General features: G+C 28.7%; 6 protein-coding genes across 15 annotated transcripts; 4 read left to right on the top strand and 2 right to left on the bottom strand.

Annotated features, from left to right (window-relative positions):
• The first annotated feature begins 209 nt into the window (after positions 1–209).
• Rplp0 (ribosomal protein LP0) lies at positions 210–2,322 on the top strand. The gene is made up of 5 exons (XM_076896457.1): positions 210–338; positions 823–916; positions 1,002–1,412; positions 1,497–1,841; positions 2,087–2,322. Exons 2-5 carry the CDS (start codon positions 863–865, stop codon positions 2,228–2,230), a joined length of 954 nt encoding a protein of 317 aa, XP_076752572.1. The 5' UTR covers positions 210–338; positions 823–862; the 3' UTR covers positions 2,231–2,322.
• Positions 2,323–2,840: 518 nt separating this feature from the next.
• Gclc (glutamate--cysteine ligase) lies at positions 2,841–7,772 on the top strand. The gene is made up of 9 exons (XM_076896455.1): positions 2,841–3,409; positions 4,041–4,150; positions 4,261–4,446; positions 4,537–4,709; positions 4,867–5,081; positions 5,188–5,556; positions 5,654–6,004; positions 6,423–6,604; positions 6,699–7,772. Exons 1-9 carry the CDS (start codon positions 3,260–3,262, stop codon positions 6,865–6,867), a joined length of 1,905 nt encoding a protein of 634 aa, XP_076752570.1. The 5' UTR covers positions 2,841–3,259; the 3' UTR covers positions 6,868–7,772.
• On the bottom strand, positions 4,754–8,775 carry Mpv17 (Mitochondrial inner membrane protein MPV17). 2 transcript variants are annotated; one of them, XM_076896460.1, is made up of 7 exons: positions 8,408–8,775; positions 8,203–8,318; positions 7,794–8,015; positions 7,565–7,705; positions 5,399–5,509; positions 5,012–5,305; positions 4,754–4,938 (listed from the first exon to the last, which is right to left on the bottom strand). In XM_076896460.1, the coding sequence occupies exons 1-5, from the start codon at positions 8,496–8,498 to the stop codon at positions 5,483–5,485; spliced, it is 597 nt and encodes a 198-aa protein (XP_076752575.1). In that variant the 5' UTR covers positions 8,499–8,775; the 3' UTR covers positions 4,754–4,938; positions 5,012–5,305; positions 5,399–5,482. The 2 variants fall into 2 exon arrangements, with proteins under 2 accessions (XP_076752575.1, XP_076752576.1); XM_076896461.1 differs by lacking the exons at positions 4,754–4,938; positions 5,012–5,305 and having other exon boundaries at positions 5,397–5,509; positions 7,575–7,705.
• A 251-nt stretch (positions 8,776–9,026) lies between these two features.
• On the top strand, positions 9,027–20,172 carry Nhe3 (Na[+]/H[+] hydrogen exchanger 3). Of its 9 annotated transcripts, none has more exons than XM_076896446.1 (13): positions 9,027–9,336; positions 10,192–10,415; positions 10,507–10,584; positions 10,665–10,741; positions 11,010–11,219; positions 11,297–11,547; positions 11,630–11,832; positions 11,926–12,191; positions 12,281–12,332; positions 13,619–13,675; positions 14,784–14,972; positions 15,180–15,266; positions 16,446–16,742. In XM_076896446.1, the coding sequence occupies exons 1-13, from the start codon at positions 9,093–9,095 to the stop codon at positions 16,614–16,616; spliced, it is 2,109 nt and encodes a 702-aa protein (XP_076752561.1). In that variant the 5' UTR covers positions 9,027–9,092; the 3' UTR covers positions 16,617–16,742. The 9 variants fall into 9 exon arrangements, with proteins under 9 accessions (XP_076752561.1, XP_076752566.1, XP_076752560.1 ...); XM_076896451.1 differs by lacking the exon at positions 16,446–16,742 and adding an exon at positions 18,123–18,222 and having other exon boundaries at positions 9,028–9,336; positions 14,769–14,972; XM_076896445.1 differs by having other exon boundaries at positions 9,028–9,336; positions 14,769–14,972.
• Positions 20,173–20,961: 789 nt separating this feature from the next.
• LOC143424412 (metallo-beta-lactamase domain-containing protein 1) lies at positions 20,962–21,874 on the bottom strand. The gene is made up of 4 exons (XM_076896458.1): positions 21,720–21,874; positions 21,471–21,635; positions 21,266–21,385; positions 20,962–21,162 (listed from the first exon to the last, which is right to left on the bottom strand). The coding sequence occupies exons 1-4, from the start codon at positions 21,868–21,870 to the stop codon at positions 20,963–20,965; spliced, it is 636 nt and encodes a 211-aa protein (XP_076752573.1). The 5' UTR covers positions 21,871–21,874; the 3' UTR covers position 20,962.
• A 212-nt stretch (positions 21,875–22,086) lies between these two features.
• On the top strand, positions 22,087–25,140 carry Ints9 (integrator complex subunit 9). The gene is made up of 11 exons (XM_076896072.1): positions 22,087–22,095; positions 22,293–22,487; positions 22,569–22,973; positions 23,062–23,308; positions 23,378–23,558; positions 23,702–23,937; positions 24,033–24,244; positions 24,338–24,523; positions 24,602–24,796; positions 24,900–25,020; positions 25,114–25,140. Exons 1-10 carry the CDS (start codon positions 22,087–22,089, stop codon positions 25,017–25,019), a joined length of 1,986 nt encoding a protein of 661 aa, XP_076752187.1. The 3' UTR covers position 25,020; positions 25,114–25,140.
• The last annotated feature ends 722 nt before the right edge of the window (positions 25,141–25,862 follow it).

The following is a 25,862-nucleotide window of genomic DNA, read 5'->3' as shown; positions in this document are numbered from 1 at the left end:
TATGCTAACGATTTATAAATTTCTCCAATTATATGTTTAAAAAGTTATTGAATTTTTAAATAAATAAGTGCATCTTAAATCTCAAGCAATAAATAATTCTTAAACTATTATGTATATTCACTATATGGTAAACAAATTCTGTTATATTACATTTATTTTTAATTATATTTATATACCTTAATAAGAATCACAAATTCTAGAATTGTGTGATTTAATCCTAAGTTTTAAATAATTTAGCGGCAAAATTTTTCAGTGTAAGGGCATATCCGGTAAACCAATATCATGGAGACGAAACAACTTCCTCTTTCTTCTACATTGCACCCGTAAACTTAGCCGAGGTGAGTTGCATTTTTTCTCCATTTATGTAATAAAATTACAATTTATTTACATTTTATTCGCAAAAATTATTTTATAATGCTGTTTATTTTATATTTATCTAACGAAACGTAAGAAATATGTAAAATTTCATTTTTTCACAAAAGTAAAACAATATGTAAGGTTAGCATTCCATGTGGTCACAATCAAGATTAGTAATTTATGAATTGTTAAATATTTGTAACTTGTATGTTTAAAAGCTGTTTGTATATGTGTGTGTGCATCATAATCATTCAAAAACAATATGATATTCGTTTCTCATTTAATGATGATAAAAAAAAACGTCTGATAATTCGAGTTCCACACAGAAGCTAGAAATAGCAGAACCCATCTGTGTGCGAATTAAAAGATTATTCATTGCATACATGCAGTCTGATATTAATTTTTATAAAAGATCTCCTAATAAGAATAGTTGATTATATTTTAATAGGTTTTTTTTCTTTATAGTCCTTAAATTGTGTTAAACTGTCCCTACACACACACTAAGATGGGTAGGGAGGATAAGGCAACATGGAAATCCAATTACTTCACAAAACTTGTTGTAAGTACTTAAAATATCATACGATAAATGAAAATATCTAGATGTATACATTCACATATCTATATCGCATTTATTTTTTATGTAGCAACTATTGGATGATTATCCAAAATGTTTTATTGTGGGTGCTGATAATGTCGGTTCCAAACAAATGCAACAAATCCGTATGTCTCTTCGTGGGAATGCTGTTGTATTAATGGGAAAAAACACTATGATGAGAAAAGCAATACGTGGTCATATCGAACGCAATGCTGCACTTGAGAAACTTCTTCCACATATTCATGGAAATGTTGGTTTTGTTTTTACTCGCGGAGACTTAATTGAAGTGAGGGATAAACTTTTAGAAAATAAAGTTAGAGCACCAGCTAGAGCAGGTGCAATTGCACCATTGAGTGTTATTATTCCTGCCCAAAATACTGGCCTTGGTCCTGAAAAAACATCTTTCTTTCAAGCTTTGAGCATTCCCACAAAGATTTCTAAGGGTACTATTGAAATTATCGTAAGTATATGGCTTAATCTGATAATTATGTTTATAATATAAATCAATTCTTTCTGTAAAAATCAATGGTTAATATTATTTTAGAACGACGTACACATTTTAAAACCAGGCGACAAAGTCGGTGCATCTGAAGCCACTCTTTTAAATATGTTGAACATTTCTCCATTCTCGTACGGTTTACTTGTTCAACAAGTATATGACTCCGGTACTATTTTTGCACCTGAAATTTTGGACATCAAACCGGAAGATCTCCGTGAAAAATTCATGGCTGGGGTGGCTAACTTAGCTGCAGTTTGTTTGGCTATTGGTTATCCTACGATAGCTAGTGCTCCTCACAGCATTGCTAATGGATTCAAGAATCTGTTGGCAATTGCCGCAGTAACTGACGTCGAATTCCGAGAAGCTGCTACAATTAAAGAATTCATCAAAGTACGTCTCTCAGATTTTTTACTTATGTAGCAACAGCTTCTATGACTAGCATGATGAACAACAATTTCTAAGAATTCTATGCAACAGTGTCAGAGCTAGAAATAGTGGAACCCACTGACACAATAGAATTTTTGTTGAAAAATGCGTAAAACGCAGTCTGATACAATATATATCACTATTATATATATATATTTTTTTATGTAAAATTATTTAAAAGCGTCTAATATTGTACAATATTTTTATAGGATCCAAGCAAATTTGCTACTGCAGTTACTGTTGCTGCACCAGCTGCAGCTGCAGCAGAAGCACCTGTTGCTGAGAAGAAAGAAGAAAAGAAAGAAGAATCTGAATCAGAAGATGAGGACATGGGATTCGGTTTATTCGATTAAATTGTATCCGTATTATTTTTATATATGTAATAATAATACATATATAATATTTTACTGCACTAAAAGTTTAAAACTAAGTGCAAAATGTAATAAAAAATGGTTTATATCAAATGTATATAAATTTAATGCCTCCTGTTTATTAAATCCTTCATATTTAATTCTATAAATTTATATTAATAAATAATGTCAACGCGAGTAAAGTATTAAATTGAATATCTGAATGACTTTAATATAGTTTTTCCAATATAATTTGTAAATGTTGTTACAAACGTGAAGTCTTTATTAACAATAGTATTACCTAATATGCTGATGTGCACAAAGTTATATTTATTACTCAGTCGATGAAACAACTAAAATGTAAAGTGTTTGGTTACAGTATCTAATCGCAACTACTAAAACTTGTAATTCTTATTTAACACTAATTTATCAATTCACTTACACTTACATGTTTAATTCTACCACGCTTGAAAACGCAACACCATCATACATTGTAATTAGAAATCAGAACGGAACATCTTTCATTTACTTAGAAGCAATTAATCTCTAATTGTGCACGTGTTTCAACTGAAATGACTAGACTAAGGTCACCAGAGGGATTTCTGTATACATAGTGATCAATCATCTCTAGTGAATCTAGCGAAAAATATCAAATAGTAGAGAGTGTAAAATTGTTACTTCGCGATTACCCAAGTCTTAGCAAATCGAAGATGACTTAACAATATTTTAAGCTTATATTATCTCGAAGTGGTTGGAGTTGCAACGTTGCGGTAGGAGGGTATGATTACCTTGTATTTATATACCATTGAAAAGTGACGGTATAGTTCGCAGAAGACTGTAGTTTGTCTACAAAGCGTGAATGGTGCTGTACGTTATTTCGCTGTACAATTTTTTGTGATACCTTAAACGTGAAGCCCAGATTGTGCCTCGGCGTAACTCGGCACAGATCGGATTGTGTCGATTTTGCGCGAAATTCTGTTTTAAGTGTCAAATTTTGAAAAAAAAGTACCATATTCTTTAGCCTGTACGAATATGGGATTATTGTCCGAGGGAAGCCCTTTAAGCTGGGAGGAAACGAAAAGCCTCGCTGACCATGTACGAAAACACGGGATTATTCAGTTTATTAACCTATATAAAAGGCTTAGGGATCGACAGGGTGATATACTTAAATGGGGCGATGAGGTAATGATTATTTTTTAAATTTTATATCTTGCACAATGTTCGTAAATTTACTTTGTGTACAGTGATATATAGAAATGATTCTACCAAGTGATTACGAACTATCTTATCATTTTTCATGTAACTGTTATAAAAAATAATGCAGGTATTGCGTAATTGTACTTAACGTTGACACGTGCATTTACTTTCACAGAATTATGCATTTTTTTTCACCTATTAATTATTATTCGTAATCTAATAGAATAAGATAACTACATTCTGTGTGCAATTGTAGTAAATCGATTTTTTTCCTTGTAAGATGGGTATTTTAATCGAATTTTATTATCATTTGTTAACCATATATTACTTTTTCTGAGGTTTCAAAATGTTCTTGCATGTTTATTGATTGAATCAATAAATATTACAATTATGCTTCTTGGAACTATGGTAAAGCATGACCTTGAGTTTTCTCCAATTATAATTCAGCTCTAGATCTATGAGTCAATACTTTTTACTTTAACAGTTTTTGCTTATGTAGTTTTTTCCTCATATGATACTAAATTGCAATAACTTAAACCTATTACCTATTACAGTAATATGAATAATTAATAACTTATGAAATATTATTAATTTGACTTCATTTCTGTTTGTATAGGTAGAATATATGGTTATTAAGTTTGATGATGAAGCAAAAACTGCAAAACTTAGTTTAAGAGCTGCAGAAATATTAAAAACCCTGAATGAAAAAGAATATAATGACCCAGAGTGAGTACTTCACCTTCTTCTGTTCAAACGAGGCTACAAAATTTGTATTGTTGATTTATTAGCTATTTTTTAAGCATTACAAAAATTTACAATACATGCTTGTTTCGCAGAAATATTAAATCATTGTGGAGACCTGAATATGGTGCTTATATGTTAGAAGGAACACCAGGAAAACCATATGGTGGTTTATTAGTACATTTTAATGTAGTAGAAGCTAACATGAAGTATAGAAGGCAGGAAGCATCAAAATTACTTGGACCTAACGAAGTATTAATGTCTTTGACTAATTTCCCAAGGTTCCTTGATTAGTATTTCATATTAAAATATAGTTTATTATGTATATAATATTTGTTAATGGTATTATTCATTTAAGCATTTTTTAACAGAACAGGAGCACATGATTTCACAGATCCTCCTACACATCCAACTCCAAATGCTGGAGCATCACAAAGTTTGTTTTTTTCGGATGAAGTTATATATCCAGGACATCCTCGATTTAAAACATTAACAAGAAATATAAGAAAACGACGCGGAGAGAAAGTTGCTATAAACATTCCTAGTATGTATCTATTTTTTACCTTTAATGGCCTTTAATATTTATAGCGATTACAATAAGTATTAATACAATATTGTATTCATTTTAGTATGTTAGGTTTATATATTAATTAGGATTGCTTCAGTTTGGTTACAATTTAACTTAAACTATTTCTTTGCAGTTTACAAAGATAAAAACGTTCCAACTCCATTTAAAGAAGATTTTAGTAACCTGGTTGAGAATGAATCTAGCTCTGCGGCGAAGGAAGATCACATTTATATGGATGCTATGGGATTTGGAATGGGTTGTTGTTGCTTACAGCTTACCTTTCAAGCTTGTAACATACAAGAAGCAAGAACATTATATGATCAATTAACACCATTGTGCCCAATAATGGTCAGTAGATGTAAAAGTATCGATATATTACCATAAGCTCTGAAGGCATGGAATTAGCATATTCTTTCGCGTATACGTTACAGAACGTTTGTTTAACATTCGACAGTTGGCTCTAACTGCTGCTAGTCCATTTTACCGGGGTTACATAAGCGATGTGGATTGTCGATGGAATGTGATCTCTTGTTCTGTCGACTGCAGAACACAAGAAGAACGTGGTTTAAAACCTTTGAAGGAAAACAAATTTAGAATTAGTAAATCCAGATATGACTCCATTGATTCATATCTTAGTGATCAAGGGGAGAAGTATAATGACGTACCTTTAACATACGATGACGAAATATACAAGCAGCTTCTGGATAATGGAATTGATAAATTACTTGCACAACATATAGCACATTTATTTATCCGAGATACAGTGTCCTTATTTTCTGAAAAAGTTCATCAAAATGATTTAGAAGATACTGATCACTTTGAAGTATATAATTTTCCTCATTATTATTAATTGACTTTTAACTGTAAAACGCAACAATTTTATATATAATGATAAACAAATACAAAATTAAACATTTCAGAATATACAATCGACCAATTGGCAAACCATGCGATTTAAACCACCACCACCAAATTCTTCTATAGGGTGGCGTGTTGAATTCCGGCCATGTGAAGTTCAAATTACGGATTTTGAAAATGCTGCAATAGTCTGCTTTATTGTTCTCCTGACAAGAGTTATTTTAAGTTATAAACTGAACTTGTTAATACCAATTAGTAAAGTTGACAAAAATATGGCCCGGGCACAACGTAGAAATGCAGTTATAGCAGAAAAATTTTGGTTTCGTCGGGATATTACATCAGACACAATAAAGCAAGATGACGAACAAGCTAAATATACAGAATTTACCGTCAACGAAATTATCAACGGGAAGGTATTGACTTCATAATTGAAATCAATTGACCGATCATGTATGTAAATTAATGATGGGCGACTCAGTTGCTCGCTAACTAAATCAATAACGAGAGCATTGGAGTCAAAGGGTACAAAGGGTAGAAAAAGAATGAGATTGTTCGATGAAGGGGAAAGTATAGCTATATTAGTCCCGGGTAATTTTTATTTCTAGTAATGAATAAATTTTTATCACTGTTCATTATTCACGAACAAAGTTTTATTCGTTATTCGAAATTTTTGTTACCTCTGCTTGTCTGCCATTAAGATTTTTTAATCCAAATGAAACAGAACTGAAACTATAAGTTCAGTTGCACCCGCCATCAGCTACTCTTAGCTGTAAGAGTACAAGTTGCCCATCATCTGTGTAAAATAAGCTAAAAAATATTATTTTGCTTTAGGATGGTGTTTTCCCGGGATTAATACCATTAGTAAACTCGTACTTAGCTAGTATGGATGTAGATGCAGATACTCATTGTACTGTACAAGCATATATGAAATTAATACAAAAAAGAGCTTCTGGAGAATTATTAACAACTGCTGCATGGCTAAGGAAAGAAGTTCTTTCGCATCCAGAGTACAAGTAAGTATTTATATGCATACATATGTATATATTTATATGTAAAATGTACGAGAATATTTATTACATTTGTAATAATATATTTGAACTAATATAGACACGATTCTATAATAACACAACGCATCAACTATGACTTGCTAAAAAAGGTACAGAAGATTGTATCTAATGAAATATCATGCCCGGAATTGCTTGGAACATGTATAGCATCCAAAACTAATGAAACTATACCTGCAGCAGTTGCAAAAGCAGAAAAATGTTGTATATGAGGTGTTAACGGTAATACGCTTAAATCAATCACGATTAATTTTTATATAATTTTCATTTTAGTATACTTTAAATACTGTACACATACTTAACACTTAACAATTATGTGTGTTCACGCCTAAAGAGTTAGTGGTTTTTAAAAATAGAAACATTCCATGGAATAATTTTATTCTCTTCCAGTACATAAAAAAACGTCAATAATTTTTATTCTAAAAAAAACAATCATGATATAAAACTGGTTCATACAGTGAAATGTAAAAAATAACTGTTAAGATATAAAGGAACATTTACTTTGTACTTCAATTTGAAAAATTATACAAAGGAAGAGTAGTTTTTATTGAGGTCAAACGTACTTTATAAAATTGCCAATGTTTTTTAGTAACTTATAACGAAAAGCTTTTATTTTATAGTTAGAATAAAAGAGAAATGTAAGATAAAGTTGGACGCAATGTGCTTACATATTATTTATAACGGCATTGTTGTGTTTTACATTTAAAATATTACATTGTTTGTCTAACAACAAGTGCTATATAGCTTTCTTTCCTAAGTGATCAACTTTTTTTTAACTATTGCGAGCAATACTTAAAATATAAAATTTGATAGTATTAACATTGTATTTAAAAAAGAGAGTATATATATATATACACACACACACATATATATATATACACATGTATATGTTTATAAATTTGTATTTACTTTATAATACCTATCGTTATTTCCTAAATTCGTCCTATAGGAAATATAAGTATTCCATAACAGGGCTATCGATTGTACTAGTAATACCTGGTATTTCAAAGGGATAAAGTAAAAGTTAAATAGTTGTACCATAGGCCAAAGCTGAAAAAAATTTTGAATTCACCAACCTCTATGGAATTTGTTAAATATGTATAATTTTTACAATTTATTTTAATACGTTGTATATTACCTTGTAATTACTTTTTAAAATATCAGGATACTCATTATATAGTTTCAATTTTATACGTTCTAAATCATTTCCTTGTAAAACACCAATTGTTGATAATAAAGCTCCTAGAAATGCAGGCGCAAAAAGTAATTGATCACAAGTTACTTTCTTTAATACTACAACTCCTCCTTTTGAACCAATATATTTATCTAATATTCCATACCAAGTTCTAGTTACAGGTCCCTGTTATACGATAATAAAATATTTTGTAATAAAATCTCGCACTCGTAACAGTTATATAAGTTATTTATATATATATTTATATATAATATTAAGTACATTGTTAAATACCATTCAGATTAACAGATGACCATCGTAAATGTAATAAAAGCTAGACAATTTGAAACACTTTTAAATGGAATTTACTTACAGCAATAAAAAAACCTATACTTCCAAATTGTGCTGTCCTTACAAAATCTAAATCCTTAATTTGTCGCCGTTCAACTAAATTTTGTGCAAGCTGATCACCAAGTGCCATTAACGTGCCTGTTCATTTAATAACGCAAATAGTTAGGACAGTATTTTTTAATGTACGAAGAATATGTGATATTTGATAAGTGTTTGATATTTTTTACCAGCTTGCGTCGCTTGAACAATTATTGGATATTTTGTTAATAACCTTCGATACATTTTGACAACATTCAACATATTTGCAAATTGTGTCATTGTCACTAGTTCGTTTAAAAATCAACACAAGTTCGTAGGTTAATTATCAAATTCTCTTCGTATTAATTAAATCGATGTTATGAGCAAGACTTTTATAATTGCCGCATTTTAGTTAAGAACTATTTTATTGTAAACATACGTGATTAATACGTTTCAATCACGTTTTGAAGTACGTAATAATTACCCAAAATATGACTATATTTCATGATTCGAAACACGTGGATCTGCTGGATTTACAATGAATTTCAATCTAAGAAATTGTATATACATAATTATGCACATATGTATATGTAAATGTTACATTTATTATTATATATAGTATTGTATTTGTACATATATAATTGTATGTATTTACATATCATATATAACACATGTTATATATTATTTACGGCTTTTCCTCCATTGAACAACCATTCGATGTTAATAATATTTTAAGTACCTTATTTATAAATAAACCAGTTTTACGAAATATTATTTATTTTATCGGAACATTGACTCGATTGTTTCTTTAATAGCTTGACCGTATCTATCGGTGGCACAGTTGGTCACACTGACGAACTGACAGTTTGATTAAGAAATGGTTGTAAAGTAAAGATGGCAATGAGAGGTGGTGCACGAATTCTCGTCCTTGGAATTTTGTGTATTTTCTTGGTGGAATTGTGTAATGGGGCTGCGACAGACATTGAATTAGATGCGAAAGCACAGCTATTGCATAGGCTTGATAGTTTAAACCTTTTATTGTACACGTTTTTATTGATATTAACTGTTTTAACAATATGGACATTTAAGCATCGTCGCCTTAGGTTCCTCCATGAAACGGGTCTAGCTGTCATTTACGGTAAGTCGTCTGCTCTATCCACTGTTTTTACCTAACGCAATCGATGATACAGCCCGCCGTACGAATCTTTACGTTTTACTCTTTATTTAAAACCACACAATCTTTCTTCGTCACTTTATTCTTACACATATACATACCTATTAAATACTTTCCATTTAAACTGTATGCTTATCTACGTAAATGCTTGATATTCTTTTCGAATATTTGTTTGTAAAAATTACTAATATATTGTCTGATGTAATACAGTTATACGTAAATGAAAAATGTATATATATGTATATATATATATACATATACGTGTGTATATGTATATATATTTAATTTTAACTAATTATAATTAAACACGTTATATCGATAATTCTGGTTTTATGATTATTTTCAATTAAGATTATTTTGTTTAAAAAAATTGATAATTAATTTTGTTAGGAAAATATGCCATTTTGCTTGTTGTTGTTGTTGTTGTTACCATTTATAACTTGCGTATATAAACAAAAAAATGTTATTTTCTAAGTATGCAATTTTTGGTATAATTTTGCCTGTATCCATGGAGAAATAAATGATCCTTTGAGGGTTAACAGGTTGACATAAATAATAAATCAGAATATTTTAATGATATTCTGAATATCATATTTGAATATCTTTATCCGTAATCTTAATTGTTATCAGCTGCTATAATTTATTTGTTATAAGTACTAAAATGTTAGTAGTACAAGACGGAGCATGTAAATTTATCAAAAGTATAATTAGTTAATTCTACTTTTTGTAAACGTGCATAGTTTGTAAACATGCATTTATAACAAAGCATAGTCACTTTTTAATAATACAGATATAAGTAGATATCTATGTTTTTTTCAGGATTAATTATAGGAGCAATAATACGATATGGCTTTACAACAAGTAGCACTATTCTCCATATGCCTGTTGTGCCAGACAACAGTAGTAAATACAATCAATCGGTACCTCCAGATACGTTATGGCTAAGCTTTCCAGAAGATAAAGGAGGTGGTATTATAAATAAAACGTTTGCCTACTCATTCAGAGGAGAAATTTCTAAGCAGGATAATGAGATTGACTTGAAGGTATATAATCATTTTCCTAAATTATCATTAATATTAAAAATAAAGTAAAAGACGAATTGTGTGTAAACATAAAAATGTAACATTTTTACAGGCTACCTTTGATCCTGAAATATTTTTTAACATTATTTTGCCCCCAATCATTTTTCATGCTGGATACAGTTTAAAACGTGTAAGTAATGTCACACTCTGTAAATATTTTATATCGTGCGAAATTAATGTTAAAACATGATATTTGAACCTTTTTTTCAGAAATACTTCTTTAGAAATTTAGGAGCGATTCTTATGTATGCTTTAATTGGAACATCTATATCAGCTTTTGTTATTGGGTGAGTGTCTCGTATTAAAATACGTGTGAATAATAATTGGAAATACATTCCTTGTTATGGCAACAAGTTCATTTATATCTTTTGTAGCTTTTATGTAAATGTTTCTTGTGATAATTTTACGTCCATAGGTCATTTAGATAGGGTATATCTGTTGTTTCTCTTATAGGCGGCAGATAAAAAAAAAAGTTCTTTGTAACACAGTGGTGTAATTCTTTTAATTGTGTGTTGGTCGTGCGCATAAATTGTTTCTTTTCTTTTTCCTTTTCAGAGCTTTGATGTATGTCTTTGTACAATTAATACCACATTTTTCTGCCTCATTTACATTTTTGGATACCCTATATTTTGGTGCACTGATATCTCCTACAGATCCATTGACAATAATTTCTATTTTTAATGATCTACATGTAGATGTAAACTTATATGCTTTAGTATTCGGAGAAAGTGTATTAAATGATGCAGTCGCAATTGTACTTAGCGGGTATGTATACAATAATAATATTAACCCTGCAAGGATTTTTAAGTTGATACATATAATTCATGTACCTTTTATTGCAGTTCCATACAAAATTATGGAGAACGTTATCGGTCAGGTTCAGGTGGATTTGAAACTGTAGCATTTTTCCAAGCATTTGGTGATTTTGTTGGAATATTTAGTTTATCTTTATTTATTGGCGCTACCATGGGTTGTATCACTGCTTTGTTAACTAAGTTTACTAGAGTCAGAGATTTTCCTCTACTGGAATCAGCATTGTTTGTCTTAATGTCGTATAGTACTTTCTTAATTGCTGAAGCATCTGATCTTACAGGTAAAAATTACTAAAGGATTTCATTATACGCATTAATAATTACAACAACAAATTATTTTATGTAATAATTAATCACGTGCAGGTGTCGTTGCTGTATTATTTTGTGGTATATGTCAAGCGCATTACACATATAATAATTTAAGTCCGGATTCTCGTCAACGGACTAAGCAACTGTTCGAACTATTGAACTTTTTAGCTGAAAATTTTATATTCAGTTATATTGGTGTTTCGATGTTCACCTTTCCGAAACACCATTTTGATCCAGGATTTATTTTTGCGGGATTTGTATCCTTATTTTATATGTTTATGGTTATTGTTCTTCTTTCCAACGAATTCTTCGTATATATTGTTGATAAGATCCTTGACCACTTCTTGTAGCTTTGTGCATTATTAGGTCGTGCAGCTAATGTATATCCATTATCATTTATATTAAACTTGGCGCGAAAACCGAAGATATCGTTAAATTATCAACACATGCTATTCTTTGCTGGTCTACGAGGAGCTATGAGTTTTGCTCTAGCCATCAGAAATACCATGTCTGAAGTTCGACAGGCTATGTTAACGACGACAAGCTTGATTGTAATCCTAACAGTCATTTTTCAGGGTGGAGCAACAACTCAGTTTTTGAGCTGGTTTAATATACCGTGAGTTCAAAACATTTCTCCTTGTGACCATTTTTATTTTTCTTTGTTATTCCTTTATATATTTCTTTCACCTGATTAATTTCTTTTAGAGTTGGCGTAGATGAAGAAATAGAAGGACTGTCGCACAATGGAATGCGCAGTGTAAGTACTGTATTTTTATTTTGAATTATTGTAATGTTGTTAGTTTTCGTTTTACAGAAGTAACATAAGTAATACTAAATCGTATTTGCACTAACATATTGTGTGTGCTATAATTTTTTTTTTTATGCACATTACTGAAAATATAATATAAAAAAATTATAATAATTTTATTGTTAAACAAGTATGTAAAATGTAGTTTAGCTTATTCAGTGTTATTTTCGTTTTTAAAAAATGCAATTCCTTACTATTTATTTATAGAATTTCTAGATTTGCTTCTAATGCTTACACTTTTAATCTTATTGCTTATTAACATAAAGTGGGTTTATTCTTTTTATTTCTTAAGAGTAGTTAGTTAATACATATATGTTAAAGAGAACAAATATAATGAAAAATTAATACTGATGTATTTAATTATTAATCTTTTATATATATTAAAATGATACTTATATAAATAAAGTTTCGTTAGTATCTATTATATACACTATGTATGAAATATAAATATTACAACTATTAAAAGTACAGTAAAAGTGTGCGAAAGCAAAATTTTAATAAGATTATTTTTCTTTAGATCTTGTTACGTGGAAAGTAAATTTAAATCTTAGATACCAGAAAGCATCTCTCTATATAAAAATGCTCTGTTTTAATGAATATAACTATAAGTTAAAAAGTATTTTAGTTTAGTGTGTCAACTATAGAAAAAAATTCAAAACTATTACTTACTCCAAATTTATTGCAATTCCTACTTATTTATTAAAGATAAAAAACTTTTTAATTGGTAACTTTCGTGGATTTAGTCACAAAGTATATGCAATGTTCAATGTATATAAAATATTCTAAATTATTAAATATAATTCTTTTAATTGTTTCTTTAGAAAAATTTACGCATGAAAGCTTAGAAATTGAACTTATACTGCAATATTTTTTATCTTTTAATCCCAAGTATTATTTAATACTCTGATCTACTATGGTATGCACTTTTTAATGTCATATAACAGTAATGAAAGGTTTAACAAATTTTGATTGCCATATTTTAAAAATATATAAGAAAATTACACTCATAACTGTTCTTTCTCTTAGTTCCACTTAAATAACATTAAATTATTTATGCACAAAGATTATTGAAAGCATAAATAGCTTGCACTAAAAATTAACTTTTTTGGAGATCCAGCATGATTGATTACATTGTCACCAAGTTGGTGATAATGCTTTGTTAATATTAAATAAGTGCGCTTAATAATTAATATAGAACAAAGAAATACTGGATTTTAACATACTAATGTTAATAGTCTGGTGGCGAAGGTGGCTTTGGAGATCTGGACATACGTAGGGAGAGAAGTTCGCCGGTATGTTTTCACATTAAAAATTCGTGCATTTAATATGTATACAAAGTTCTGTTTTTCACATCGAGGTTCATTTAGTCCTATAATTTTTTGTAGTATATAGTCAATCCTTTCTTGCATAATTGTAAACATATAAATAATTGGTATTGTACATTATAAGTAGTGCCATACGAGTTGCTTTCTGTCATATTTATAGGTATATAGGATAATAAATTTTAAAATAAGGATTCAGTATAGAAATTATCTTATTAAAATATTTGCAATGACCACTAATTTTGTTATGTCTTATTTATTAATTTATTGCTTTCTGGTAATGATAACACAATGTGTACCAAAGTAAATGTTTCTGATATTACTGTTTAAGTGTAAATATAATTTTTAAAAGTACAATTCAATTTCAAGTATCACAGTAATTGTTATTTTATATTTAAAGATTTAGAAAAAACAGCTCTACTCAACACATTTAATATTTTGAAATTAATATTATTAACAAATTTATAAGTGCTTGTATTTATTTTTCACAAACAGAAATTTAATTTCCATTTATTTATTCACATGTAAAAACAATTAATTGCAATGTAATGTGGCTAGATTGTGTGACTTTATATTGAGATTTGCAATTTTATTTTTTTTTTTTTTGTTAAAAACATTGGTGCTATTTGCTAACTGCATGTGCTTACATATTTCTTTTTATATCAGTTTTGTTATCCATTCTGTATGTTGATGATTAGTAGTGTACAAAACATTTATACTCATTAACAAAACATACGCGAACATAATTAACAAGGTATATAGATATAATGATGAACAATCAAGCATGTATTTTAATACTCAATAATAACGCAAAGTATTTTGTTATATGAACAAATTAATTAAAATTTCACATTTTCTAAAATTCTCTACACATACCATGATTATTAAATTATTTTTACTCAATTGAAATTTATTTGCTTAAAGTCTATTCGATAAATTATTTTCGATTAATATAATTTTTTAAATATATTTCCAATAAATAGAATGTTACGTACTTAATTATATTTGAAAAGTATCATTATCATACAGGATGGATAATCATAATATCCTTCACGTTTCACAGTATAATTCTATGCAGGATGGATCATTACCAGGCAGTGGCATAAAACCTAATGAAAAAGCGTTACTTGCCAGAATCTGGGGTGATTTTGATACGCGCTATATGAAACCGCTCTTAACTCACTCCAGGCCTACATTATTGGAGACATTACCAGTTTGTTGCACTCCTCTTGCCAGGATTCTCACAACAACGCAGCAAATGACGCAGGTATAAATACATATGATATTACTAAGGTAATATATTTGCATTATAGACTGAGATAAAGAATTGTATATGCTGTAATACCTTAATAATGTATTAATAATAATAATACATTAATTGTAATACTTTAGGCAAGCATATTCTAAAATGCAATGTATGTTCTGATCATTGGCAAACTTGTTAGATATTTTATATAGTAAGACTTTGTTTCAGGATGAAGCTGTTAGAAAAGTAGATTCAGATTCGGATTTTTGTCTCGAAGACCGTGAACTGGAGCGGCGAAGGACTAGTATTCAACCGGTGAGTTTTCATCAACCTAATCTCAATTACACTATTAATCCGTGCTATCAGCCTAACAGCACAGACGCAACTAATCCAGATGAACCTTATGTAATTCTTAATTTACACAGAAGGTAGAAGTACTGGATTTAAATTGAAACATTCCAATTTTGTATAAAACATTATGTGTGAAAATATTTCTTATACCTGTACAAATGAGTTCTATTATTTATATCTAATTTTCGTGTAATTATATTTTAAATGTATGTTTCAAATTATCTCTTTATTATACTATTTACATGAAAACACTTGTACAACATAGCCTTTCCATTTTATATGAAAGTAACGTTTTACTGTTTATAGATGTTATATGTATATGTTTCTATTTAATGTCCCAAGCTTTCTGTAAACATTAGCAATCATATGAAACTCACTTATTAACTATATCTTCCTAACTTAATAACATAATTGCTTATGCTAAATTCTTTCATATAAAATGTATAGAATATGCATGGAAAACTTATTTTTCATCACTATAGATAAGCAGTGATACACATGTGAATGATAAGATAACATATAACTATATATACTTAAATACTTTATTTATAAAATATTTTTATGTACAGTAAGTATATATAAACATTATATAAACACTTGAATTTGATCTCATTAATATAAATAGAAAATACTGTGTATCACTGTAACGTTTAGGTTTTATGTGGGTTATTAACAGTATTAACAGTGTTCTTACACTGGCAAAATGTCAGTTAGTCATAAAATATACTGAAATTTAAATGCTATTATATAGGCATGAATCTTGATATATAGTCTTCTTATTGAAGTTATTTTACAGATACAGTAAATGTATGCAACTATTCTAGTCATTAATTACCTGTAATAAACACGTGAAGAATTATTGAATTAGAATTTATTTGAAGTCAGTATGTATGTAATACTACAGTTTAACATTTCCTTGTCCACATAACATAAATTAAATGATAAAATATTGTTCTATTCCTTTTTCGTTTTATTTGAAAATTATGTTTAATGTCTGATGCTAAATTGCAGTGATATTTTTGTTAATTCAAGTATTTCAAAATTTTCACTTTTTGTGCGATTTATATATAAACATAATTTTTTTCTCAATTTAAAGTAAATTTTTTAGTCTACATTTGATCGCGCTCTTATCGATTTTTTTAGAGAAAAAGAAATGATGATGATGATAATGATGATGATGATGATGATGATGATGATGATGATGATGATGATGATGTTGATGATGATGATGATGATGATGATGATGATGATGATGATGATGAGGACCTAAGAATCATTGGAATGGAGGGATTTATTCCATTAAGAACATTGTAACGAGACAGAAGCCGTTGAAAATAGTGTTTTGGGAAGATTATTTTTAAATACCTTGTACTATATTTTGGGGTAGGCAGTACAATTAAAAACAATTATATTCTGTATATATATATATATATATACAAATTTTTTTAATAATGTCTTTAATTCTTCTGCATTTATGTTAAACAAAATTTACATTATTAGTTAAGATATTCTGTACTTTTACATATTCAAAAGAGAAGATTCTTCTATCTAAAAAAATTCAGTGTATAATTATTATATTTATTTAAATTTATGTAAAGATGAATCATCATATTTATATTCTTCATATTCATGTCAAAAGTTATGAAATACTATTTTTGTGTGTTCACAAACACACAAACATTGTTGTGTTCAAGATATGTAATTTTCTTTTAAATACTAGAAATAAGTTAAAGTCACGCAACAAAAGTATCTGTACTGCACATTGCAACGTTTTTATGTCAAAATAGTGTGATGTATTTTTAAAATGTACATACATATTGTGATTTTTTTGAAAGTATTAACGTAAGTAGAATAACTGTATAAAAAAGAAAAGCTGAATCAGAGTTATGATTCATGCTGAAAGTTTATATGAAATTATTAAAGTTTTTAAAAATATATTATAATTGAACATTAAACATAATTTTCAGTGTTCACTGAATTATTCTCCAATTCTTGAATATCTCATATTATACTCTAATTAACTCTAAGCTATTAGTATCATTATATGATTTATAAAGCAAACATTATGGTCTATAATTTTCATAATTTTGTTTGCACTGACTATATTTTTTTATGCACAGCTATGCTGGAGAAGGATCTGGTTTACTTATCTCTATCACTTAATGAATGTTATTGCATGTTGCCTGGGAAACCAAATTACTTTACAGCCATTAAGTTTAATATCAAAGATGCTCTCCAAAAGTTGCCGCTTGCACATATTTTTGCTATTGTAACAATTATAATTTTTGCAATCAAAACAATCTTTTACATCTGCTTCCCATGTATTATTTGCTAATTATTCTCACTATATAATTAGACCCTTTTATTTTACATTTATTTGTTAAAGAAACCTACACAGAATGCTGTATATGATTTAATGCACATATATTTATTTTATCTATTATATTCTGTGTACTTTATTGTATTTACATGATTAGAAGAGAATAAGGTGTATAAGTGTTTTGTAATTTTATATATTTCATACTTAGAAGAGAGCTTGTAATCAATTGCAATAGCATCTCTAACATTTTGTTTTAAATCATTTTAATAGTGTTACATTACATATTGTGCAATCGGCAAGTAACTTATTCTAATCACGACAAGTATATTCATATATTATATTATTATAGTCATATCTTTATAGGAGAACATTTTTAGTTCTTTCTAAATTATTTTTTATTCATTACATTTTTTTGTTTATTTTGTTTTATATGTTTCTCTTTGTTTGCTTTAATTTGATTGCAATAATATATTATTTATTTGTATTTGGTTTCTCCACAGACAGATGTAAGGAGCATCCCAAACATATTACATTTCTAAAGTAAATTTAATACATAGTCTTATTTAATATAAGTTGTGTACATTTTTGGAAATTTGACCAGTATGCCATAAATATTTATATTATTTAACTTTAGTATGTTATTTTGTACAAATTCTAATTCGGTATGTTTAATTTCTAACGTCTCTTATTTTTGTTACCAGATATATTTTAATTTCTCGGACTGATACAAAAAAATAAATATGCTTTTTAGTATATTGTAATCAACATCTCAGATAATATTTGGTGAGAAAGTTATAACATGAATATGTGCGTATGTAATGTTGGTGTCGAATATTACATATATATTACTATTACAATACAGTTTCTATAAATGTTGATTATATACATATTTTTCTGGTATTTATTTTCTTTGAGAGATATTATTCAATATTTTGGATAACAAAAAGACATTGGCAACAAAAAATTGGATATAAGTATTATATTAAGAAGAAATAATAAGGAGAAGGTGAAACAGATTTATTTTGTACGTTACACACATGTTTGATAAGGTTTGACGAGAATTAATTTGTGTTACAATTTTAAGAAAACACAGTAAATTAATTAAAATTCTTCTCCTTCTACTTATGATACTTGCATAAGAATACATTCTATTTTATATATTGACTCTTAATCATAAGTTTTGATCAGGAACTTTTACATACACAAAATTCATAATAATTGTACTTGGTATGCTAAATAATATGTAAGAATCTAGATATGAATTCTTGATGTATTTAATACTTTGTGGGGCAGCTGGGAACTGTGATGGGAGAAGTTAGTCCGGGACCACTACCATTGCACACACGCGTCGCCTTGCCAGGTTTGGTCGGCAAACATTTATAGAGACTAGTTGACATTGGTAAATAAAATTACCATTCTACATGTGTAATATTATATGTGCAACTGATAAATGTATTTGTTTGAAAAGCTTGCAACCTGTGCAAATTATTATGTACCTTACTGTTACTTTTCTCATGTTATACTTTTATTTAATTAATATAGGAATAAATTCTTATATTATTGATAAAACATGAGTGTAGCTTGTAATAGATATATCTTATATTACAATTAATATTCATGTATCGTTTCTTTTACAATTAATATCATTACAGTATCATCTCATGATTGCTATAAATCAAAATTATAAAAACACTTTCATTCTTAAACAATCTATATATGTGTGTGCATGTATGAATTATATATTAGAAACGTATCATATTACATTTATTAGTTGTACTAAAATTAACAAAGCTTCGTTATATGGAAAACCAAAATCATTAAATATAAATTATAATTTTTACTTAATATATTGTTTACAATATTATACGAGGTCCTGGCTTGTCTTAATTATAACACAGGGATAGTTTATATTAAAGGATTATTGAAATTAAATGTTGTACTGTGACACCAACTTACAATTGCATCATGCATTCGAATATAGTAATTCATAACTAAATGTAAGAAGGAGTTTGAGAAATGCTAACAATTTGTCAAACATTCTATATTTGTAAAATTCTATTAAATATAAAAATAGTATAATAACTTTGAAAGTCCTTACATTTATGCAGTGACAATAAATTAATATATAATTAATTTTAAATGTCCCTTATGTTAAAAGGTTCATCTCTGGAGTAAATCTCAATAGTGGTTGTATCATTTATCATATAATTTCAAACAAATTAGTATATTTGGATGTATTTTGCAGTAATTTGAAGTTAATTATCCAATGAAGATATTTGGGCAAAAAATGTCCAGCAAATCGATTTTGCTGGAATAAACAATCATATTTGCATTCAAGGTGCAGGACACTTAATATGTAATAACACCCAAATAGTTTTATGTTACGATTTGTACTTGTATACAATGCGTTTTAAAAAAGAGGCAGTATATAACTATCTTAAAAATTGAATTAATTGCAACGAATCTCAGTTTAAACTAAATTTGTTGGAAAAATTTTAGTATAAAGTAATTTAAATTAGTGCCAAAATTAGAACAAGTTAAATGACAGAATTTTACTAATCTAATTATTTGTTGAAAATTCATAGTACTAGCGATAAATACTTATTATTGCAATCTATTAAATTATTAAGTATTTATTTGCAATATGTTACAAACTAATATGAAATGTACATAATGTACAACTGTATTCAAATATGACTTAATACCAGCAACCAGTTTAAATTATTTATATAACATGATATACATATACATTTATATATATATATATATAAACACAATGAATGAAAATATGTGAAATATTACTTTAGATGTTGGCTGTGAACATATTAACAAAATATTTGAATATGTAGTTTACATCACATAGAAATGAACATTCAAACTGCAGCATATTAAGAAACTATCTCTATGATATATGTACGCTATTCTTTTTACAATTATCTATATTTAAATTAGTAAATTACTTTAATCATGTAAAGTGAATTGTGTTAATTAATTTACAATTGTTGCATAACAAGCAGGATTCTAGCACATGACAAATTAAAGTGGTCCTTTCTATATATTTATGAATTAAACACTAAGTATATGTAATAATCATTACACTGTATACATATATATTATATAGAATAATAATGTTGTGATACTATGTACTACACTTTACAGTGTTTAATAAAGTATTTGTAAAAACGACATGAAATTATGTTACATTTATGTTATAATATTAAAAGTAATATAAATATTCTTTTACTATAAAAAATATGAATTATTTATAAATTCTTAATCAAAATTCATAAATTTATTGTAACATAAATTATATATACATCTCAAAATATGTATTGTAATATTATAGGATTATTTGATTCTTAATAGTATTTCTCATATCGTTGGTAACTGCGAACATTTGTCCATGTCCAGGAATTATGAAATTCGCCAAGTTGATTATAAGAGATCGCATATGTGATTGGGTTTTTTGTAATTCTGAAGTACCCAATTCCTTCCAAATAGATGGATTCTGTATGTCCTCTTCTTTCTCAAATAGATCTCCTAAACAGTTTATATATGCGTGCATATATTATAAAATAAAGTAAAACTAATGTATTTGTATCATTAAAAATGATGATATATTTATCAAGTAAATAAAATAAACCTGTTATTGCAAAACATATAGATTTTCCAGAAATTGTAGTTTCAATTAAAACTGAAACATCATCTGGTGTATGACCAGGAGTCGTTATCACTTTGACTTCAGGGCAAATTTGGTATTCTCCTATACAAACAATTAACAATTGTAATCGTTATACAGTGACTAATGTAATTTAATTTTAATATATAATATATTTGGAGAATTTCACCATTTTTGAAACTTCTGTCGAAAAACAATTCACCACGATGGACACACGTACCGACTATATGTTCCGCGTTTAGGAAAAGATTATTATTTCCTATATGATCGGCATGACTATGCGTACATACTACATAATCAATTTTATCAGGTGTAACATTATGCTCAGCAAGTGCTAGAATAAAACTTTTAATTTAATATATTGGCAAAAATTATGAACACAGTTCAACGATATCCAGACGACATATCTATGTAACACCTTGTATTATTTTCTCTCGATCCCAAGCTGTCATAGTATCAACAATAATATTCTTCGATGCTTTTATCAGTGTACAAGAACAATTAGCTTTCATTGTACCATCGTCGAGTTTTGTGGAATATCCACTAAATAATACAATAACTTCACACATGTTTCGAATTCCTCTCTTATTTACTTTATTATAATGTGTAATAAATAAACTTGAGTGATTTATTAGAGAAAAGAAATATTAGAATTAAAAATTGAGTGCACCGGCGAATCTTACATTGTGCGGAGGTTATGTTTTTCATTGTATATACCGAATCGAAATTTCTTCGGTCATATCTGAATCGAATAGAAAGTTAATAAAAAAAAAACAACGTTTAAAATGAAATTGGTAATTATAATCATTCAATATTTTACTGCAATAATATAATTTCTATTTGTGAAGGCTATTCTATTTGTGCGTTTATTATTTCTATTGCGATTTCAAGTATATCACAAACGTGTTTTACTTTTTTAGTCGTTAGAAATGATAATTGATGATAATTATTTGTAATAATTATATTTTAAATACATGTGTTATATTTGTAGTATTGTCTCTCGAGTGAACCGACAAAGCCATGTTTGGTTTTAAGTTTCAAGGGTATTACTTTAATGTTAGATTGCGGTTTAAATATGCAGTCTATACTACATTTTATGCCAATGCCTATGGTACCCAGTGCTAAGTTTAATTCTTTACCGTCGTGGCTGCCACGCGATAATCATCAGGATTGGCAAATAGAAGGGGTTTGTATATTCATGTACACATAAAATTCTTTTCGTTTGATATATAAAATTGAACTCATCTCAAACACTTCATTTTTTTAGGAACTGAAAGAATGTTGTGGTAGAGTGTTTGTAGACTCGACTCCAGAATTCTCTCCACCTCTGGAAAAAATAGTAGATTTTTCAGAAATCGATGCTATTTTGATATCTAATTACACTTGTATGTTGGCTCTACCATTTATAACAGAAGATAGTGGTTTTAAAGGCATTATTTATGCTACAGAACCAACGTTACAAATTGGAAGATTTTTTATGGAAGAATTAGTAGAATTTATCGAGCAAACTCCAAAAGCAACATTGGCTAAACATTGGAAAGAAATGTTACATGTATTGCCTCCTCCATTGGCTGATGCGCTCAAACCAAAATCTTGGAAACATATATACTCTACGTCCGCAGTAAATACTGCTTTATCATATATCCAAACAGTAGGGTATGATCAAAAATTGGTACGTTAGTTTCTCTCTAGACAATTTTAATAATATTGCTTTAAAGTTTACTTTTGTCTTATCTTTCATTTTTTTTTCTAATTTTTAGGACATATATGGTGCATTAACAGTTACTCCCATAAGCTCTGGCTACTGCTTGGGCAGTAGCAATTGGTTAATATCATGTGATCATGAAAAAGTTGCATTTGTAAGTGGTTCTTCAACATTGACAACTCATCCACGACCTATGGAACAAGCTACTTTGAAACATGCCAACATGTTAATATTAACAGGCTTAACACAGACACCTACTGCTAATCCAGATACTATGCTTGGAGAACTTTGTATGACTGTAGGTAGGTTGAGATAAATTATTCATTCCAGTAATAATAATTTAATATGTATAATAAAATTAAATTTTATAGCAATGACCCTTAGAACCGGTGGATGTGTTTTAATACCATGTTATCCATCCGGAGTTGTATATGACTTATTCGAATGTCTCAGCACACACTTGGATAAATCTGGCTTTTCGCAAGTCCCTCTATTTTTTATATCACCAGTGGCCGAAACTTCTTTGGCATATTCAAATATTTTAGCTGAATGGTACGTTTGAAATGTTAGTTTCCCAAGCATGCACTGGATGTTCCTGATCTGAATTTCTTTGAAATTAGTATATATTAAATTAAAGTCAAACAGTCAAACAGGTATCATAAGTATCTGAATTATTTATTTTGAGTATCCTGTAGGCTATCAACAAATAAGCAAAATAAGGTTTATCTTCCTGAAGAACCCTTTCCTCATGCTTTTCTGGTTAAAAATGCAAGATTAAAACACTTCACGTCCACATATGCTGAAGGTTTCAGTTCTGATTATAGACAACCATGTGTTGTTTTCTGCGGTCATCCTAGCCTTAGATTTGGAGATGCAGTCCATTTTGTACAATTATGGGGCCATAACCCACAGCATACTATTATTTTTACAGGTATATATACTATCATGTCTCGTAATAAATAGAATTTATATTTTATTATACTACATGTATACAATGTGTATGTGTATGTCATAATATTGTTTCAGAACCAGATTTTCCGTATTTAGACGCATTAGCACCATTCCAACCATTAGCTATGAAAGCAGTACATTGTCCAATTGACACATCGCTTAATTTTACTCAGGCTAATAAGTTAATTAGAGACTTGAAACCAGAGCATCTAGTTATACCCGAATGTTACACGCAACCACCAATAACTGCACCACATAGAACAGATCTTGTTATAGAACCTGTGGGAGTAAGTCTTCTTTGAATACTGTATCGTATGGAAATTACCTAGTTGAAATTAAGCTAAAAAATATTGGTTGCTTAATTCATTTCTTTCTTTAAGGAAAAACCTCTGATCACTTTCAAACGAGGTGAAGTTATAAAGTTACCTTTAAAAAGAAAAAAGGGACGTGTATTTATTGAACCAGAATTAGCTGGAAATATAATTCCAAATGAAATCCGACCTGGTTTAAGTCTTGCATCCGTTACTGGCGAATTGGAAGTCAAAGATAATGTATACACGATAAAGGTATGGATCAATCAAGTAAAATTCAACAGGTGTATATTTTTAACAGTATCTTTTATTAATTATGAATTATATCTTTAGATTATCGAAGATAGGCCCAGTGGGAAGCGTAAAGCGTCTTCTAGCTCTCCTGCACCTATCAAGGAAGAAGTTCTTAAAGAAAGGAAGCATGAATATGGTAATTTGGATCCTCAAGAATTGCTTCAAAAGCTTAACCAAGAAGGAATTCAAGGAGCCAAGTTACAACATAGTCCAACTGCTACCAGTATTCATTTAGTAAGGCTAATTTATTTATCAAATATTTTCTTTTAATTATTATATGAAATTCAACATAACATTAACTTTTACTTATGTTCATTTATTATCCGTATTTTTATAGCAAGATGAAGATACTTTAATTCAAATAGGAGATAATTCGACGCATATTTTTTGTAACGGTGATCAAAAGATTAGAAGACGTTTAAGGACTATTATAATGCAGTGCCTTAAGAGATTTTAGAGTAAAAAATAATATTAATTATTACATATTGTGATAATTTCATTATAATTTAATTCTCTGTATAAGTGGAATATTCTTTTTTTTATTCGTTTAGTACACGGAAGAATATTAATCCTAAGTATTTCTTGTATATCTCCTGCGTCAGAGGTTAGAGAGAGAAAGATATATAAGAAAGCTGTAAGAAAGAGTGAGACAGATGTTACCCACCTACTGTGGAACCCGTGGCGCCATCTTTGCGAAAAGTGCTCAAACTGGTCGCTCAGCGTTATCGACAGCGAAGTGAACTACCGAAGCACTAGCGCCATCTCGCGGAGAAGCGTTGAAACTAGTCGGTCATTAGTTTCACTAGCTCCCGCAGAGATGGCGCTAGTAGTTTTAAGTATTTCACTTCGCTGTCGATAATGCTGAGCGACCAGTTTGAGCACTTTTCACAGAGATGGCGCCACGGATTCTAGAGTAGGATTGGTAGCATCTATCTCTCTCTTTCTTATAGCTTTCTGATATATCTTTCTCTCTCTTACCTCTAAAGCGGGAAATATACAAAAAATTGCAACAAAACTAGTGAGATATACAATAAATTAAAATAAAACTAATGAAATATATAATAAATTACAATAAAACGTAAATTTTATATAATACAAATAGTTATAATATAACTGTCCTATCCTCTATCTATCGATGCAATTAAATCAATTTAATTAAAACTGTTCTAAATCAATTTGAATAAAACTAACCTATGGCAGCCATTAGCTTCTACTTATTTATTCAATAATTTTTAATTGTATCGTATCACTCATATGATGCAATTAATAATTATATATTAAATAAATAGAACCCGGGTCT

The sequence above is a fragment of the Xylocopa sonorina genome, chromosome 6 (genome assembly GCF_050948175.1).
Source record: "Xylocopa sonorina isolate GNS202 chromosome 6, iyXylSono1_principal, whole genome shotgun sequence".
In the NCBI taxonomy this organism is placed as follows: Eukaryota; Metazoa; Arthropoda; class Insecta; order Hymenoptera; family Apidae; genus Xylocopa; species Xylocopa sonorina.
The sequence above is the reverse complement of the archived record's forward strand: the minus strand, read 5'-3'. Positions and strand labels throughout refer to the sequence as shown.